The 20,000-nt window shown below is 43.9% G+C and overlaps 1 protein-coding gene across 1 annotated transcript in view; it reads right to left on the reverse strand.

The window, feature by feature from the left end:
- Nucleotides 1-20,000, reverse strand: part of LOC311234756 (ankyrin-3-like) — a 323,045-nt gene that overhangs the window by 80,077 nt on the left and 222,968 nt on the right. Inside the window, 10 exon segments of the mRNA XM_084321999.1 lie at nucleotides 3,587-3,685; nucleotides 6,800-6,997; nucleotides 8,070-8,168; nucleotides 8,609-8,707; nucleotides 10,755-10,853; nucleotides 12,613-12,636; nucleotides 13,105-13,290; nucleotides 15,634-15,732; nucleotides 17,647-17,745; nucleotides 19,893-19,991. Coding sequence (XP_084178125.1) covers nucleotides 3,587-3,685; nucleotides 6,800-6,997; nucleotides 8,070-8,168; nucleotides 8,609-8,707; nucleotides 10,755-10,853; nucleotides 12,613-12,636; nucleotides 13,105-13,290; nucleotides 15,634-15,732; nucleotides 17,647-17,745; nucleotides 19,893-19,991 — 1,101 coding nt within the window.

Below are 20,000 nucleotides of genomic sequence, written 5' to 3' on the forward strand. Positions count from 1 at the left end.
CTGTAAATACAGGACATGTTTAAACAAGGATATGTCTATATATGAAAAGCTAATATACCAATGCATATATATAGCATATACATCAGGTTAATCAGGGTTGACGAATCAATCTTACAGTAAAACAAAGCACAGTTCCATTCCTTATGGAATTATTATACCTATTATTGTACCATTATCACACGTGATCTTCTAAAAGCACAATAAGTACTAATTATGTTCTACTGTGTAAACCATGGGAGGCTTTTTGGAGAGTAGAACAGTGTTGAGTAGAGTAGAGTAGAGTAGAGTAGAGTAGAGTAGAGTAGAGTAGAGTAGAACAGTGTTGAGTAGAGTAGCATTTTGTATAAAAGTATTCTGTACTTCTGTATGACAACTATTAAAGAAACTGAAACTTGAAACTAGAGTAGAGTAGAGTAGAGTAGAGGAAGTGTAGAGTAGAGTAGAGTAGAGTAGAGTAGAGCAGAGTAGAGTAGAGTAGAGTAGAGTAGAGTAGAGTAGAGCAGAGCAGAGTAGAGTAGAGTAGAGTAGAGAAGTGTAGAGTAGAGTAGAGTAGAGCAGAGCAGAGTAGAGTAGAGTAGAGTAGAGTAGAGTAGAGTAGAGCAGAGCAGAGTAGAGTAGAGTAGAGTAGAGTAGAGTAGAGAAGTGTAGAGTAGAGTAGAGTAGAGTAGAGTAGAGCAGAGCAGAGTAGAGTAGAGTAGAGTAGAGCAGAGCAGAGTAGAGAAGTGTAGAGTAGAGTAGAGCAGAGCAGAGTAGAGTAGAGTAGAGTAGAGTAGAGTAGAGCAGAGCAGAGTAGAGTAGAGTAGAGTAGAGTAGAGTAGAGCAGAGTAGAGTAGAGTAGAGTAGAGCAGAGCAGAGTAGAAGTAGAGTAGAGTAGAGTAGAGTAGAGTAGAGTAGAGCAGAGCAGAGTAGAGTAGAGTAGAGTAGAGTAGAGTAGAGTAGAGTAGAGTAGAGTAGAGTAGAGTAGAGTAGAGCAGAGTAGAGTAGAGTAGAGTAGAGCAGAGCAGAGTAGAGTAGAGCAGAGCAGAGCAGAGTAGAGCAGAGTAGAGTAGAGTAGAGTAGAGCAGAAGCAGAGTAGAGTAGAGTAGAGTAGAGCAGAGCAGAGTAGAGTAGAGCAGAGTAGAGCAGAGTAGAGTAGAGCAGAGCAGAGCAGAGTAGAGTAGAGTAGAGTAGAGTAGAGTAGAGCAGAGCAGAGTAGAGTAGAGTAGAGTAGAGCAGAGCAGAGTAGAGTAAGTAGAGTAGAGTAGAGTAGAGCAGAGTAGAGTAGAGTAGAGTAGAGTAGAGTAGAGTAGAGTAGAGCAGAGTAGGAGTAGAGTAGAGTAGAGAAGTGTAGAGTAGAGTAGAGCAGAGTAGAGTAGAGTAGGAAGGGTAGAGCAGAGTAAAGTATGAGTAGAGTAGGAGTAGAGTAGAGTAGAGTAGAGCAGAGTAGAGTAGAGTAGAGCAGAGTAGGAGTAGAGTAGAGTAGAGTAGAGTAGAATAGAGTAGAATAGAGTAGAGTAGAGTAGAATAGAGTAGAGTAGAGTAGAGCAGAGTAGAGTAGAGTAGAGTAGAGTAGAGCAGAGAAGTGTAGAGTAGAGTAGAGTAGAGCAGAGTAGAGTAGAGTAGAGCAGAGTAGAGTAGAGTAGAGTAGAGTAGAGTAGAATAGAGTAGAATAGAGTAGAGTAGAGTAGAGCAGAGTAGAGTAGAGTAGAGTAGAGTAGAGTAGAGCAGAGTAGAGTAGAGTAGAGTAGAGCAGAGTAGAGTAGAGTAGAGTAGAGTAGAGGCAGAGTAGAGTAGAGCTAGAGTAGAGTAGAGTAGAGTAGAGTAGAGTAGAGTAGAGTAGTAGAGTAGAGTAGAGCAGAGTAGAGTAGAGTAGAGTAGAGCAGAGTAGAGTAGAGTAGAGAAGTGTAGAGTAGAGTAGAGTAGAGCAGTAGTAGAGTAGAGTAGAGTAGAGCAGAGCAGAGCAGAGTAGAGTAGAGTAGAGCAGAGTAGAGTAGAGTAGAGTAGAGCAGAGAAGTGTAGAGTAGAGTAGAGCAGAGCAGAGCAGAGTAGAGTAGAGTAGAGCAGAGTAGAGTAGAGTAGAGTAGAGCAGAGCAGAGTAGAGTAGAGTAGAGCAGAGTAGAGTAGAGTAGAGTAGAGCAGAGTAGAGTAGAGTAGAGCAGTAGTAGAGTTGAGTAGAGTAGAGTAGAGTAGAGTAGAGTAGAGTAGAAGAAGCACTATGTTGCCTACAATGGAACTAATGCCTCTTTTCCACTGCATGGTACCTACTCGACTCGACTCTACTCTACTCAGCCTTTTCGGTTTTCCATTGCCAAAGTTTGCGGATAGTACCTGGTACCGGGTACTTTTTTAGTACCTGCTTTGTCGAGGTTCCAAGCAGGTAGAAGTGATACCAAAAAGTGATGTGAAACACCGCAGACCACTGATTGGTCAGAAGAGAGACTAGTCACTACGTTATCATTGCGCAACACAGGGGACGTCCTGCACAAAACACAAAACCTGCCATCTTTAAATAGACTCGCGACTACTAAACATTAGGATTCATTATTTGTTTGCAGCAAGAAAAAGTGCAATAAACAAAAAAAGGATACATTCACTGTGTATTCTGCCTCATTTATTGATGAAAAAAAACAACATCAACACAATTTACCACCAAGAACAAAGAGTTTAGTCTCACCAAAAAGATCGCTAATTTTGTTACCTTACGTGCTAATGTAACTGGGATTTTCTATTATAACCGTTAGCATTGCGGCTAGCGTACATTAGCTAATAAGGCACTGGTATCATAGAATAGAAATACTTAATCATCCCGATTTGTATTGTCAAATTTCCCTCGGGATGATTAAAGTATTTCTATTCTATTCTATGATACCATTGCCTTATTAGCTAACTACACGTAAGCTAACAAAATTTGCGATCTTTTTGTGAGACTAAACTCTTTGTTCTTGGTGTAAATTGTGTTGATGTTGGTTTTGTTTCATCAATAAATGACGCAGAATACACTGTGAAGGTATCTTCATAGGCAAATTGTGTTGCTGTTGGTTTTGTTTCATCAATAAATGACGCAGAATACACTGTGAAGGTATCTTATAAGCTTCATAGCTAGCTTCGATACGTGTGTGTGTGTCGCGTTGAAGTTAACATCACGGCGCCCTCACAATGACAACCAGCTACACTGATGGCGTGGTACTGTCTGCAGTGGAAAACGAAAGAAGTACCAGGTACCAAAAGCGAGTAGAGTAGAGTAGAGTAGAGTCGAGTAGGTACCATGCAGTGGAAAGAGGCATAAATAGAGTGTATCACAGTACAATAACAGTATATCGCAGTATATCACAGGAACAAAGAATACAGTTGCTTAGGGGAAAGGAGTGAAGAATAGAGTTGAGAAGAGTAGAACAGAATAGAGTGGATTAGTAGAGTCCAGTAGTCTGGTATATTTTAACGTGAGTACATTTTCTATATTCATCACAGTACAATAATGTACAGCATGTCACAAAGTGAACCACAGTTGCTTAAAGGGGGGAGGAATGAAGAATCGGGTGATTTAGAGCGGAGTAAAGTAGAGCAGAATAGAATAGATAGTGAAGTAGAGTAGAGTCTAGCGCGGTACCTCTGTCACGGCCTGGATGGAAGCTCCGTGTTTGAGCAGCAGCTCCATGACTTTCACTCTGTTCTTCTTACAGGCGATGTGAAGAGGAGTGAAACCGTTCTACACACACACACACACACACACAGGAAAAAAAACCTCAGTCTAAAAATAGACACAGCAAAAACGCCACAGGTATGCTGGAACGCAGACCGTTACAGAAATACTCTGTATAGCGAAAAGAGCACTTTCCTTCAGACATGACATGTCTTGGGAATAAGAGTAAGCGAGAACACAGTATGTGTTTTTCGAATGTAAGACCTTTAAGCCACAAATGTTTCCACAGTTTCTGCTCTTTTTTTTCCCCTCAGAGGACCTCAGTTACCACACCCACAGCCACCACATAGCATGACAACATACTCAATAATGCAGCATGCCAAGACACACACACACACACACACACACACACACACACACACACACACACACACACACACACACACACACACACACACACACACACACACACACACACACACACACACACACACACACACACACACACACACACACACACACATACTTTGCCTTTAAAATGTGGTTGCTGCAGATCATCAATGTCAGAGTTATTAGACTGAGCCTTTTGCTTATGGTACACATTTGGCTGAAGGATGGACAGGGCCTCTTGTCACAGCTCCTCTGACTGTTATCATGGCCAAAAGGGGAAGAACTAATCTGACAGGAAGTGAGTGAAGGTTAAGAAAAATACATTTGCCAACCAACCACACCCTGAAGCGGAGGAGAGGAGAGCAGCAGAGTGGAAACACTGGTCAACACTCGTCTCTCTCTCTCTCTCTCTCTCTCTCTCTCTCTCTCCTCTCTCTCTCTCTCTCTCTCTCTCTCTCTCTCTCTCTCTCTCTCCTCTCTCTCTCTCTCTCCTCTCTCTCTCTCCTCTCTCTCCTCTTCCCTCCTCTCTCTCCTCCTCTCCTCTCCTCTCTCCTCCTCTCCTCTCTCTCTCTCTCTCTCTCTCTCTCTCTCCTCTCTCTCTCTCTCTCTCTCTCTCCTCTCTCTCTCTCTCTTCCTCTCTCTCTCTCTCCTCTCTCTCTACTCTCTCTCTCTCTCTCTCTGTCTGTCTGTCTGTCTGTCTCTCTCCCCTTCCTGCATCCTTTTGTTTGGAAAGTCCTCCTTCTCTGCTCTGGGTTCAGACTTCCTTATGTTCACTCTCTCCTCGTCTCACTCCCTCCCTCCCCATCTCACTCCCTCCCTCCCTATCTCACTGCCTCCCTCCCTGTCTCCCCCTCTGCCCTCCTCCCCCTCCTCCCTCCTTTGACTCCCCCCCCCCCTGCCTCCCCTACTCCCGCCTCCTCCTCCCCCTTTCCCCCCTGCCTCCGCCTCATCTCCCTCCTCTCTTGCCACAGCTTTTGGCACTTGGTTTTGTTGATTGGAGTTTTTTGTTTTCGTTTTTCATTATCTATCCTGTTAGTTAAATGTATTTATGCTATATTGTAATTATAGTGTAGTGTTAGTTTGCTCTGTGTTTGGCGTGTACAGGGTTAAGTGGGGAGTTTGTTTGTTTGGCAGTCGGCCAGGTTGACGCCAGTATGGAGTTTGCCAAACTCGGTAGGAAGCATGGTGTAAAGATTAATGCTTCTAATGTGTCCGTAGAGGACTGCAGCTTGGCAATAGGTGAGGTCGTTGGGCATTAAAGTGTGAAATCAGCCGCGAGGATGAACGGTGGAGTTGTTATTTTCCTAGACTGTCTTGAGAAGGTGCACTCTGTGGTAGAATCCGGAGTCAGTATCGATGATGTGTTTATTGCCGTGGCGCCTCTCTCCACACCAGGCAGAAGGATTAATATAAATAACATCCCGCCGTTCATAAGTGACGAAGTACTGATAAATCAACTTGCACGATATGGGAGGATAATTTCCCCGATAAGGAAACTGTCGTCTGGATGCAAATCTCCGCTGTTTAAAACATGTTGTCTCACATAGATGCCAGGTTTGAATGATTCTCGAGAACAACGGAGAAGAGCTCGATTTGGTTTTAAAATTGAGAGTTGATGATTTGACTATGTCGTTTTTGTGAACTCTGGAAACTCAAAGTGTTTCAAGTGTGGAGAGGAAGGACATTTGGTGCGCGATTGTGTGAGGGAAGAGGCGGGAGACGCACAATCTCAGCCCCGGGAGGGACGCAGTGCAGCAGGTACAGAGAAGGGAGGAGTGAGAGACGCTGCTCCCCCCTCGACCAGTAGTGGTGTGGGTACAGAGGAGGGAGTGAGAGACGGGGCTCGGCAGCGCAAGGCTGCGGGTAGTGCAGGTACAGAGGAGGGAGGGGTGAGAGACGCTGCCCTCCCCTCAAACAGTGGTAGTGCAGCAGGTACGAATGAAGAATGAAGAATTTTTTTGAAGATATGGAGATGTTTATTATGTCAGAAAGGACTCAAATGAGGTTGAAGAACAATGGGGGTACACTTCCCAGGAAGTTTGTAGACTGAGGAAAATTGTACAGAAGCTCAATAAAATGGATAATGAAGGGTAAACAGAATCCAAGTATTTTAGGACGGATCCTGTGTTTTTTTATCTGTTGTGCACTCCTTTTGGAGATTATGGAACATCTGATGTATGGAGCCCGGCTGGACATTCACGAAGGGAGTAGACCTGGGCTTGGACAGCGTCTGCACTCAGTTGGGACAATGAAACTGAAAGATGTAGTGGATGTAGCCGGGTCAGAAATTCGCCACGCAGAGGAAGTGGCTTCTTTATTGGGACTGAGGACAGCCTGTCACAACAGAGTCTGTTTGGACGATTGGACTGAAGCGCGGAGCATCGGGGGACAATACCTGTTGCAGGATTATTTCAGTGGAACGGAGGGTCCTGATGAAGGGGATCTATTTCATGCGCTGAATATCAAAACGGACAAAAATGGACTGACGGGACCCTTCTTGGGTTGCTCATATGTTGTTCTTGCTTATGTGTTGAATGGAAGTATGGACATTTTGTTTGTTTGGGTGGAGCTTCAATTTTTTTTGTTGTGTTGCAGAAGGAAAGTTGTATTTTAGCATTTATTTTTTTGTGAGATCTCATGTGGTTTTAAGTATTATGGGGACACATGTTGCCCGATATCATGTGTAGTTAGTTATTTAATTGTATTGACACGCACATTGTAATGAGAATTATGTAAATAAATGTTTTTTCTAAAATAAAAAATAAAAATCTCTCTCCCCACCCCACGTACCAGAGCCTTAGCGTTGGGGTTGGCCCTCTTGTCCACGATGAGCTTGGCCACCTTGTAGTGCCCGCAGTGGGCCGCCACGTGCAGCGCCGTCAGGTAGTCGTTGGTGACGTCGTCCACCGGCACGTCGTGATGCAGCAGCAGCTGCACGCAGTCGAGGTGGTCGCCCTGCGTCGCCATGTGGAGCGGCGACAGGCCGTTCTATAGGGCGGGCGGAGAGAGGGAGCGGCCGAGAGAGAGGGAGAGAGAGAGAGAGAGACAAACATACATGCGGACAGACACGTGGACAGATGGACAGATGGACAGATGGACAGACAGAGAGATAGAGGTAGTTAGGGGGCGTGGCTGTGTGCTGCAGAGAGAGAGAGAGAGAGACTGTGACTGGGAAGTTATTATGGGAAGGTGTTACAGAATCATTGTTATAACCAGGTTGTTACAACAATGTCTTTCTCTAGTTACACGCCGGCTGGCCGGTCCTGCACGGTCAGACTGTATGCAGCGAGCGGAGAGACAGGCTGTTCTGGCCTGGGGAGGTTGGCACAGACGTTATACGCAAACAACGCCACAACACTATGGCAACAGCAATTGGAACAACGGGTGTGTGTGCGCGGATAACATGTGGGCGAAGTGGCTACAGTATGTGTGTGGTAGGTAGAGAGAATGTATTGTAAAGAAACAACATTTAACATTGGCATCAACTATGTCCTATCAAGTCTGTCGCTGCTCCTCTTATCTTACTACAATGTCCTGCTGGGACAATAGAGTTGTATTGTATCGTATTTAGGGATGTCCGATATTATCGGCCGATATTGGCATTAAAATGTGATATCGGAAAATATCGGTATCGGTTTAAAAAAAATAATAAAATAAAAAATTCTTTTTTTACATTTCTATAACCTTTATTTACCCAGGCAAGCAAGTAAGAACAAATTCTGATTTAATTTATTGTCAAAAGTATGCATAATGTTATGTTAATTCCACAACAAGACATATGTAATGTTAATTACCTGAAATTATTACGTTTTTTGGGGGGGAAACCCTGCATATATCGGTATCGGAAATTAAGAGTTGGACAATATAGGTATATCAGTATCGGTAAAAAAGCCAATATCGAGCATCCCTAATCGTATTCTATTCTATTCTAGTCTAATGCCTAAAGGAGATCAAATGCATGTCCGTTACTGATGTGAAACCTAGTGTATATTATTATGGTTTGAGTCTAAAAGTCGACCAGTGGTGCCTGAGACGAGCAGGAGTTAGCTCCCGTAGCTACCTTGGTCTTGGACAGGATGGGAGCCCCTCGGTCCAGCAGGATCTCCACCACTTGTTCGTGGCCGCTCCGCGCGCCACAGTGGAGCGGCGTCAGGCCATCCTGGAGGAGGAGGAGAGAGAGACAATTGTCCATACATACATTGTCCAATTGTGTCAGTATGGACGGTCGACCAAGCCGGAGGCACCGCAGCTGGATTCGATCCCACTGTCTCTGCGGTGGTAGACAGGCGCTTAGTCCGCTGCGCTACCCGGCCGCCCTTACATGTGGTTCTATAGAGTCTAACCACTAGACCATCTCTGAGCACAGAGGACAACACCGGTGTGTATAATCATGTGCGTAAAAGATAAGTGCTGCAAATGGAACAGATTGAAAATAGTTTGATAGGCCAACACTATATGTATTTCTCTGCAAGTCGCCCTTTCTAATGCATACACTGTAGTACCATCTCACAAGTCTACTGCTATACCCCTGCTGAGATCAACAACAGTGGGTGTCCTGCGGTATAGCCTATATAGCCCGCAAGACTGGTGGTGTCTCACCTTGGTCTTGGCGTCTATTTTGGACCCTCTGTCCAGTAGCAGCTTGACCATGTTGCTGTTGCCTCTTTTGGACGCCACATGGAGCGGTGTGATGTCATTCTGGAGAGATGGAGAGACGGAGAGAGAGAGGTCCGGTGTAATAAGTGCCGTGTAATGATGGAGAGAGATCACTGAGAACAGGATGCTTCGTATCATGTCAACACAAAAACAAATACCGTATATCGTACACATTCCTGCAATTAATGATTATAGACAGAATACGTTTTTCTCTACCATGAAACTCGGGTATTGCAGATTACGTTTTGATTTTCCTGTGTTGGCTTATGTTCTTTTCGGGAACGGTTTATGTTGATTGTTGATTTTTTTTTTTTTTTTTTTTTTTTTTATCTTGCAAACTTTTTTTTTTTTTTTTTTTTGGATAGGTTTTTGTTGATTTTTGATTGTTGATAGTTATATTTTGAGAACTTTAACTTTTTTAAATTTGTTTTTGAATTAGGGGTAGGTTGCTCTATAAGCCTTCGGCTTCAAACCTATCCTTTTCGTTTGTTTATTTGTGAAAATTTTCAAAAGATGATTTGTTTATGTTTATTTATTTGTATGTGTAAACATTCGAAATAAAATAATTCATTCATTCATTATAGACAGAATAAGTTGCTTTTAAATACAATCGTTTCTTATCTTTGACGGTAAGCTGGAGACGTGTACGTACTTGGCCAGTGTTTTATCATTCATCTCATAGCTGTGAATCAGCTCCATTGTTTAATCCTATGATCTCTGCTGTTGTAGCGTTACAACTGTCTACAACTGCCTTACACTGTAATCATAACTACCTACCTCACCCTATATAGTCTACCCATATATCACTGTATGATAGCCATGTACAATAATACTGAATATAGCATATATATATTTATCTACATGTGTTTGAATATATCTGCATACATTCCTGTTTACATACCTGTATATAATATATCTACAGCATATCTGTATATATCCCATACTTATACTCTTACTAGTTATACCACGGGCCACTGTGGCTTACTACCATAGTATATTTATTTATACCTGTATCACTGTACATTATAATACTGTAGATACATCAGATTAGCATAATTCACTCAGTAGCTTGTTATATTACATTTAATTACTTGTACACTGTTTATTATTAATGCACTTTACTGTTACCTTTCGACTAAATGCCAACTTCATTTTGTTGTACTGCACTTGTGCTGTAGGCCTACGATGACAAAAAATTGGAATCTAATCTAATACAGTCCTAAAATATGAACAGGCAGCAGTACGTACAAACAGACACTGCTGGTGTGGATATACAGTAATTCCTGGCTGCCGTTGACTCTTGTCAGCTATTCCCTGTTGTGACTAAGGTGATGATAGTGGTTTGTGCTGTTAGATCCACAACAAAAAGTCACGTGTTGACAAGGAATAAACGCCATAATCCTATACTGCTCTCTATTTGCACCATGTCAAACAAACAGTGCTTGAGGAAACATAGCATTTTAGCCTGGCAGAAATTGCAAGAGATACATACAGTATCTACAGTGCTATAGATTTCATTTGTATGGGAAGTGAGCATTTTGTTTTCTGACGACTGCTTATCACAGATGTCAATGTAGCCTGCCGCGTTCACACAGTACACACTGCACTCTATTTGGATTTGATTAGGTAAGGCGGCAGTGTGGCAATGATTGAAACACTAAGCTACTTGATGCCATGCTTCTCCTATCTCACTCCTTGCACAGATGTCCATCCATGGCGCAACATCATTTTACATTTCATGCTGTCGCTCTTATCCGAAGTGAATTAAGAAGTGTGACAATATGATGCTAAGAACTAGAACAAGTTAAGAGTGATTTTGTTATGGCACTGGGGAGATGAATAGCATCTAGCAATCAAACTATGATTTTGTGTTATAATAATAATAATAATAATAATAATAATAATAATAATAATAATAATAATAATAATAATAATAATAATAATAATAATAATAATAATAATAATAATGTCTCTAATATAACCGCGAGGTGTACAGTAGCATGGCCTCTAAATACCTCTACTGGTGCTGTTTACTTCTCAGTGTGTGTGTAACACCCCTCCTGTCCAGCAGAGGGCAGAGCAGACTCACCCTGGCCATGAAGTCCACAGCAGCGCCTCGGTTCAGCAGCAGTGTAGCCACGTTGATGTTGCCGTAGTGAGCAGCGATGTGAAGGGGCGTGAAACCACTCTGAGGCAGCGCGCGCACACACACACACACACACACACACACACACACACACGCACAGGCACACGCACGCGCACACACACACACGCACGCACACACACACACACACACACACACACACACACACACACACACACACAAAGGGTCAGTAATGGCCATGAGTTTGATATCAATCTCAAAATCAATTAAGGTCTGACTTCAATCACAGTCCACTACACAGGGAGCTGATACAGTCCACTGGACAGTCATACACTCACACATGACTTATCACCACAGCAGAGCAAGTCTTTCTACTGGAACATCAAACACAGGGTCAATGGTATGTTGGTGTTACATTCTGTACCATACTGAATGCTCATGGGCTTATATGAGCTTTTCATGACACTGAAATGTAACTTGTTGCGTTGCCACACTGAGGGACAGTGAGAATGCAGTTACTTTTACATAACATTGTCAGTGCAGTCAAACTTCTGGGTAATATGAACGTAAGATGTGAGGGCCCACTATTGACAAAGTGTTGTCAAAGTTTTCATTTGTTAATGTCTCAATATATGAAGTCATATCCTGGTAAAACCCCGGGCTTAGTGAGAAACAGCTGTCAAAGCAACAGTTGAAAAAGCGAGAAGGTTTTATCCTAAGCTAACCAATCAGGGAGGGGATCTCAGATAACCCAACGCAATCACTGTGATCCCCGTTCCCATTAACCAATAATCCAGCAGGAAGTGGAATGTGTTTCCAAAGATATTGCAATTAGGAATCATTAGTTGAAAGCTAATAGCTACAATTTTCACGTTTTGAAAACAGACAACAAAATCAATTAAACAAGAAACGAAAGGGAATAATTAAAAAGCCTGGCTATGCAGGGTTGATCTATTGATCATAACTGTGGCTTGTGATACAAAATAATCTTGTATATTTGTAAAATGTCCCATCATCACCTTTCATCCATGCGATTGCTATGTCTGATTGACCAGCATGCATTGCGTTATGAGCCTCAGGTCAACAAAGCCATTTTTTAATCAGTTACGGCAGCCAGCCAGTCAGCTTGCCAGCCTGACAAAGCCCACAGTCATGCCAACCAAAACAGGCTTTCACAGGGCAAAGCCACCTCGGCCTGGCTTTGATTTGGTGGGGAGAGGTTCTTCTGGTCCCATAGGACCAATATAGAGCTAGCTTGTCGCTAAGGTCCCATGCACAAACCTAGAGAGGCTAGGGGATGAGGACCGGGGATGCTAGACGGTCTAGGAAACTAATTAGACTAGTCGTCTGTTGCTAGGAGGCTGGGTTTCTCTGAATTTGGTTGCCATGCAGGTTATGGCGCAAACACTGCTCATAACATACCAATGAATGATAGCACTGTTCACGTGGTACGCATTATCCCGTTACTCAGTTTTACTGCCTGGATTATCCACTGCTGACATCCACAAATTATTTACTGAACCTTTTCGAGGCCAGGAAATCAATCGAATGTTTGGAACCCTCGACCACCCGAGCCTCCTGCCACAGAACTCCACAGTCAGTATTAGTAGGACATGCTGCATTACTCTCTCTATATCAATCAGAAACAAACAAGATATATCCATTACATGAATGAAGCGATGGAGGGGTGTTAAAACAGAGAGGGGGGGGGGAGTAAGGGAGGAGGACTGGGGGCTGCAGAGACACCACTACTACATGAATCAAGGCAGTTGTAGTATTTCTTTTCTGAGTTTTTTGTATAGGCTGCGATGGATAGGTATAATGTACAGAGTATAGAGGGTACCTCTGTTGTTCTATTCACCATCATCTACAGAGCCGGCCGGCCGGGAGAGGAGAGAACGGGCAGTTAGACAGCAAAGAATACAAAAAAGCCTCCGAGAGGTGCAGAGAGGGGCAGAAGAGCTTAGTTGAAAACAATAGAAAACAAAACTCAAAGTAATCAGTTAGCAGGTGTTACTCCCAGGAGAAGGTAGAGAAACCAAGCTATTAGTTGTGCTGTGCTGTGTCTCCTGGCTCTGTTCCGTATATTAGAATAACATGTAATATATATATATAACCCACTCACGTTTTCCTATTTCCCTGGACATAAGTACTACAATGGTGAGTGTTGTTTTACTGGAGTTATATAATTAATTATATACACAAACACAATGCATGTTGTCGTAGCGGCTAAATACCAAGAGGCAGCCAACCAACTGACCAACCAACCAACCAACCAACCGACCAACCAACCAACTAACAATAAAACCCACCAATCTAAAGCGCCGCCTCTCACCTTGGACTCGACGTCGGCGTTGTGGTCGTTTTGCAGTAGCAGGGCCGCGGCCTTGGTGTCGTCCTTGCGTGCGGCAATGTGCAGGGCAGGTAAGCGTACCTTGCCCTTCGTGTCGTTCTCCAGGAGCAGGGAGACAACCTGGTCATGGCCCTGCTGTAGAGCCACCGCCAAGGGAGTGAAACCGTCCTGTATACGCCGCGGGAGGAGAGACATGGGAACAGTGTCAGTGGGACCAGGAGGGGGAGGGTGGTTAAGCATCGGTTGTACTGTTGTGGCCTCGTGGCGGGGTGGCTGGCGCGGGGGATGTTCTGATTGATGTTCACTTAGCAGGGGGGGGGGGGGGGGGGGGGACTAAAGATGTACTGGCTAAGATTTTCGATCATTTGAAATGAGGACAGCTATTTTTTCCCTCCAAGGTCCTCATTCCGAATGATCGGAAATCTTAGTTAGTAGATTTTTAAGTAGAGGGGGGGTTTGTTTATATTTTATATTTCAAAAATGCTATATGGATGATCCGACCATAGGAAAGCTATATGCCAGCATATCGTCTTGGAATTGCATGCGGTTGTCTCTCGCTGAGTCTTAATAATATTCTAATATAAACAATCCTGTTTTAGTCATGTGATGCTCATACGGTTCCATGGCATGAGGAGTCTTAACCCTTTCACTGCCACACGACAGCCGGTTAACTTTCACTGTGACAATACAGAAGGTTAGCCCTTTACTACTATCACACAACCGATAGTCGGTTGTGTGATAGTAAAGGGCTAACCTTCTGTCGTGTGGCAGTGAAAGGGTTAACAACCAGCTGAAACTGGAAAGCATTGGCTGGTTCTGTTGGAAATACCCACGCAAACATCAGCAACATTTGGCCACCTCTGTTGTTGAATGAATGTGGCTCATTGGGCCAACTGCAACCCTTTCATCATTTTCCAGTATTCTTTCTTGGTCAAACCGCACCTTATATCAATCAACAACCAAAATACTATAAAGTACTGTCTTTCCTATAATAACACCAGGGCACCACAGTGTGCTAAATGACCCCTATTAATTTAGCATTAGCGGTAGCTACAATCAGTGCTAGTATGGGTATAACCAGAGAACCAAACCAAACGCATTCCAGTGTCCCCTGCCGTCCAGGGCCAAAGAACCACCCGAATAACACATGTAAAAAGACAGGAATTGAACCTGTGCATAGCTATAGTATGACTTGTGTTCCATTAAAACAGATAGTGTACGCTTCCCAACCTCCTGTTTCCACGGAACACTAGTGTGGGTTACATAATGATACACTGGATAGAGCACTTTCTCCCACGCTTATCATCCATTATTCACCTGATAGCTCCGTGACATAGCTCTGTGTGTGTGTGTGTGTGTGTGTGTGTGTGTGTGTGTGTGTGTGTGTGTGTGTGTGTGTGTGTGTGTGTGTGTTCAGATATGTGTGTGTTTGCATACATACTGTATAATATGCCTTCATCTATGTGGAGTTTTGTATCAGTGCATGGGTCCAGTAAGTGTGTGTTACGTAATGCATGGTTGTGTATGAGAGTGTGTGTGTGTGTGTGCGTGTGTGTGCGTGTGTGTGTGTGTGTGTGTGATACTGTATGCATGCCATGTGCATGCATGTACTGTATGACGGTATATCTGTGTTAATGTTTAGGTTCTGGTTCCGCCTAGATGTGATGTCAATGGGTTTGGACTAGTTTTTACTGGTTATTTAATTATAATTGATTTAGTTAAAACCATTATATCATCAATGTGTGTGTATATGTGTGTTTGCATATTTGTATGCATGCATGTGTGTGTGTGTGTGTGTGTGTTTTCCACAGGCCGAGCAGTGTATCAGAACAGCAGCAGCAGCAGCAGCAGCAGCAGCAGCAGTAGAGGAGAGGAGAGGAGAGGAGAGGAGAGGCAGCGGCCCACACCAGATCTCTGACCTGCCCCCAAGGTCACTCAGCCTCCACCCATAGACCACCATACACTACCAATCAATGAAGAGCTGCCTGCCGCTAGCCCCTCATGGAGACATGGCGAGGGAAGGAGGGAGGGAGGGCGAGAGGGAGGGCGAGAGGGAGGGCGAGAGGGGAGGGAGGGTGTGAGAGTAAAAGAGAGACACAAATAGAGACAGATGGAGGAATATAGACACAAGCTCAGAGAGACAGTGATAAAGACAGGGAGAGAGAGATACATTAAGCCAGAGAGAGAGAGAGAGAGAGAGAGAGAGAGAGAGAGAGAGAGAGAGAGAGAGAGAGGAGAGAGAGAGAGGAGAGAGAGAGAGAGAGAGAGAGAGAGAGATAAAAAAAACAGAAACAGAGTGAATAGGTCATAGAGAAAACAAAGGTAGTACGGAGGAGGAGGAGGAGAAGAGGAGAGGAAGAGGAGACGGAGGTGATTAGTACAACAGATGCAATGACGGTCCAGTACATGATGTAACACAGAGAGGTGTACAGAGCAGATAGAAGTGTGACACACAGACACGTGAAGGCTACTACAGACACACACACACACACAGGCGTGTGTATACAGTACCTCTGTGGCCATACTCTGGCTGGCGCTGTGCTCCAGGAGGAACCGGACCACCTCCAGGTGGTTCTCCTGGGCTGCCATGTAGAGCGGCGTGAAGCCATTCTACACACACAGGTGGGGATCAACAACATATATACAGTACATTAGCACTGGATCATTTCATTTCATCGTAGACATGTAAACCTGAGAAACCCTGATTTATCTGATGACCTGGTGGTGAAGGTCCTTGTACTGAACCATTGTGCTCACTAAAGATGTTTTATCTGATGACCTGGTGAAGCGAAACGTATCTCACTAAAGTTGTTTTCTGTTGTTATGTTATGTGAAGAACATGGTGTGCGGTAGGGCTACACGATTAATCGATTTTAAATCGAAATCGCGATTGGAATGATGCAATTATCAAATCACACAAAAATAATATCGCATTTTTTTTTCTTCTTTTTTCTTCTTTTTTTTTTTTTTTTTGTTTAACCAGGAAGGTCCCATTGAGATACAAGATTGGTTTGGGAGAGGGAGGTAAGGGGTTTTAGATTGTGTGTTGTGAAGTTTAGACTTCAGAGAGGGAGAGTAAAGTACAGAAAAAAAGGTACCGTTGGGTACCGGTATCGATTCCCAGGTAAAAAGAAACATTTTCAGGCTTGGTGTCCCAAAAAGACCCACCGCGTAGGCCAGATGCAAGCCGCATTTTACAATAAACCTCTGTGGGTCTGCTTAATTAAAAAATGTAATCGCAATATCTGTCAGAAAAATCGCAATTAGATTATTTCCCAAAATCGTGCAGCCCTAGTGTGCGGTGTAGCTTTCATTATTCTCAGTCTCCTCCTGAGCATCTGTTACTGAGGTGTACAAATGCTCATTGAGGTATTCTGTGGCACAAACAGTACAGCAACTCCTCTCTTTTGCGAGTCAATGGCATTTCTCAAAACCTTTCCAAAAAAAAAACATCTGAGTAAACAGAATAAAAATTAAGAAATCTCTCACACTGACGAAAAAATAATCAGACTGATGCAAAGTCTCCTCTGGTTTTGTTTTTTTGTTGACAGTGTGTGACTTAATTGGTTTCTCTTTTGGAGCATGAGATAATGCAGGATGACCAACGCTCTGTTGTGAAACCCATGCAGTGTTTCACAAAATCTCTTCTATCCGTTCTCATATATTATATATATATATAATAACATATATTATTTGACTATTTTGTGTACAGAATCTAACTTATAACCATACAATGACACCAACAGCCTTACAATTACAATACGTGATCAATCAATTGTGACTCATAAACCTTGATGATGATTCTGTGAAACCAAAACAAAAGAACAAAAACACCTTCTCCATTACACTGAAGTGTTTCAGTGATCTTTGTGTGTCTTTTTGCTTGTCTATCAAACCCTTTATTTCACCTTCATCTAAGAGCGTCGAAGTGTAACAAATGCAAGGGCAGCAGAATCCTTGAGGTGGAGAGGGGAAGCCTACTTGGACACCTGCCAGATTCTACTGCATGCGAGAGGCCTTTTACAGTAAACGATTCCTTCAAAGGAATCACTATATTATGCATGTGCATTAAAAGGCCAATCCGTAATGCAAATGTAAACAGATGGGCAGCCCCCCCCACCAACGAATAATAATAATAACAATAAAAAATTTTAAGCGTACAGAGACAAATGGTTTAATTCTTGATCAACGGAGCTCTTTTAAACCACAAGAGCTAATTTAAGATTTTACTTGCGTTTTGAGACTGTGAATGTTGGTGACGTTTGTAAACACTGGGGTAAAATAGACCATTTTGATCGATCTATATTTCCGGACTGGGGCTTTAAGGTTTAAAGGTAATAGATTGGTACATTTTAATGCCGTGTATTTATTTCCAGAAAGCAGAGAGAGAGAGAGAGAGAGAGAGAGAGAGAGAGAGAGAGAGAGAGAGAGAGAGAGAGAGAGAGAGAGAGAGAGAGAGAGAGAGAGAGAGACAGAAAGAAAGAAAGAAAGAAAGAGAGGGAGAGAGAGCGTGCATGTCCCCACCTGAGATTGTGCGTTGACGTTGGCTCCATTGGTGACCAGCTCTTTGACTACGCTTGTTTGGCCGGCCAGCGAGGCTATATGCAGAGCTGTGTTTCCTTTCTGGATTAGAATACAACCACAGGAATGTATGTTAAGACCTCCTGTCCTCACTGTCCCTGCTCCCAGTGTGTGTCTGTGTGTGTGTGTGTGTGTGTGTGTCTGTGTGTGTCTGTGTGTGTCTGTGTGTATTTTATATCTGCATCACTATCTAAAATGTACCCCCTTGCAGCCTCTCTCGCTCCAGTCCGATCCCCCCAGAATGCTTTTCTATCACTGGAATTCCAGTGCTGGCTGCCAACGATGTGCCACTTCCGATGCCTCGCGTCCCACACGTGAAAAACAAGCTCCCACCGCGCCGCGGCCATAAATAAACCCACGGTAGTCTTTTTATAAGCCTATATGGTGCCACTGTGAAGGATTGACCCCAAGCGGCCTGCCGCGTGATACATGGGCCCTGGCACCTGAGCGCGGTGTTGCTGCACAATAGCAGCAAATGTAACACGTACACCAAAGCTCAGAGCAGGGGAAGTACCGTCGACAGCTGTATCTGATTACAGGACTATTAACGATACATTAACAGGGGTACAGTAACAACGAGACAGAGGGGATATACAGTACATAGACATTGGCAAGATTCTTTTGAGCACAATGCCAGTAGCACTGAGTCCAGCATGAGTTTATGAACTAGACAATGTGAAGTGAAATAGTGATACCTCTGAATGATTGATTGATTGGTTGATCATCAACCCTTTGGACAAGGGGATAAGGTAGCGTGGCAGGTTGGATTGAATCCAGGTTGGATTTTGTCTTTACCTGAGTTGAGTTCTGACCGTGGTTCTGGCCGCAAGGGGAAAGCATACCCTACCTTCTCTCACCTCTGCTAATAGTCATTCCCTAAATAGAAATATACTTTCAGGGCGGCTGGGTAGAGGTCTAAGCACAGCAGTCGTCTCTACGAACACAATTGGCAGTGATCGTGGGTGGGAAGCCAACGGGGGGGTATGAGTCCTGGCGACTCCTACTGTTCAGCAGGGAGCGGATGTGGGGAAAATAGCACGAACGTTCTTGCACTTTACGCTCTCCCAGTGAAACTCCAAGCTTTCAGGTGACAAGAGGCGGCGGCTGGTGACGAAAAGTAGGGCAGCACAGCGACCAGGAGGGAGTTGGCAATGGGGGATGGGAAAAAGGGTAGAAAAGAAAAAAAGGGAAGCTATAGAAATTCCTCTCCATATAATGTCCACTATATATGTCTCTTCTAATCTATTCTATTCAGCTCCTTGGCAAACGTCATTGGCAGTGTTCACCTCCACGGTGTGAGTAGGGTGATAAACGTCCCAGCGGCAGCGTGTTTTTGACTGGGATAGAGCTAATGAGGCGAAGACAAGACAAGGCCTCTTGTTTTAATTCACCCAAAACAAGAGCGGCAGAACATTAGTGGGGCGGAGGAGACAGAGTTACACCTGGCTCCAAACACTCACTCCATCAAAATGAAGCACCTCTCTGTTTAACTGGATTCTAAAAGCCTCCGAAAACCACAGACAATAGTCTGTCTCAATCTGCTACGTAATTGGAGACGTAACAAGAGAAATTGGAAGGCATCGAGAAGGAGGCGTTTGAGAGGCCCCCGGTCCTTCCCACCCTCAGGGTCACGTTAGAGATGGTTTAATTGGGGGATGGGGAACCGATTTTCTCCTTGATGTTGAATATTTTGATTGTGCTCGTGTGTTTGTGTTGAGCACAAGGCGCCGTCTAGCTTCTGGGAGAGAGGCTGTACACAGAAAGAGGACTAAACCTACCGGCTGGAATCTAAATAATCTTTCAATGATTCCTCTCAGCTCCTCTCCTCTATTCCCATTCCGTAGAAATGCATTGCAAAGTAAGTCTACAGGGGAGAGTGTAAGTGCTACGGTGCACTTTACTCGATCCTCCGATCACAATCGAATTGTGATATTCAACACTTGGGAAACAGTGGGGAAGTGAAATTGAAGCTATAGAGTTATTTATTTTGCAGCTACACAACAATATAAAAAAAAAAATGCCTGGAAATGTTAGCCTGGCAGTCATTTAGTGTTAGCAATGTGGCTCTTAATATTAGGCTAGTTAACAAAACGTATAAAACGACTAGGTCTATTATAGCCATGTCAGCCCGCACCTACAGTGCTGGCTGACATCACCAGAGGTGTGATGGGTAAAGAGGCGGGCCTTACCTTGGTAGCTGCATCCACATTGGCTCCGAGCTTCAGTAGCTCGGCGACTACTTCAACATGCCCTTCCTTAGAGGCTAAATGAAGAGCGTTCAGACCATTCTGGCAGAC

Source organism: Notolepis coatsorum (assembly GCF_963971535.1).
Source record: "Notolepis coatsorum genome assembly, chromosome: 9".
Classification (NCBI taxonomy): domain Eukaryota; kingdom Metazoa; phylum Chordata; class Actinopteri; order Aulopiformes; family Paralepididae; genus Notolepis; species Notolepis coatsorum.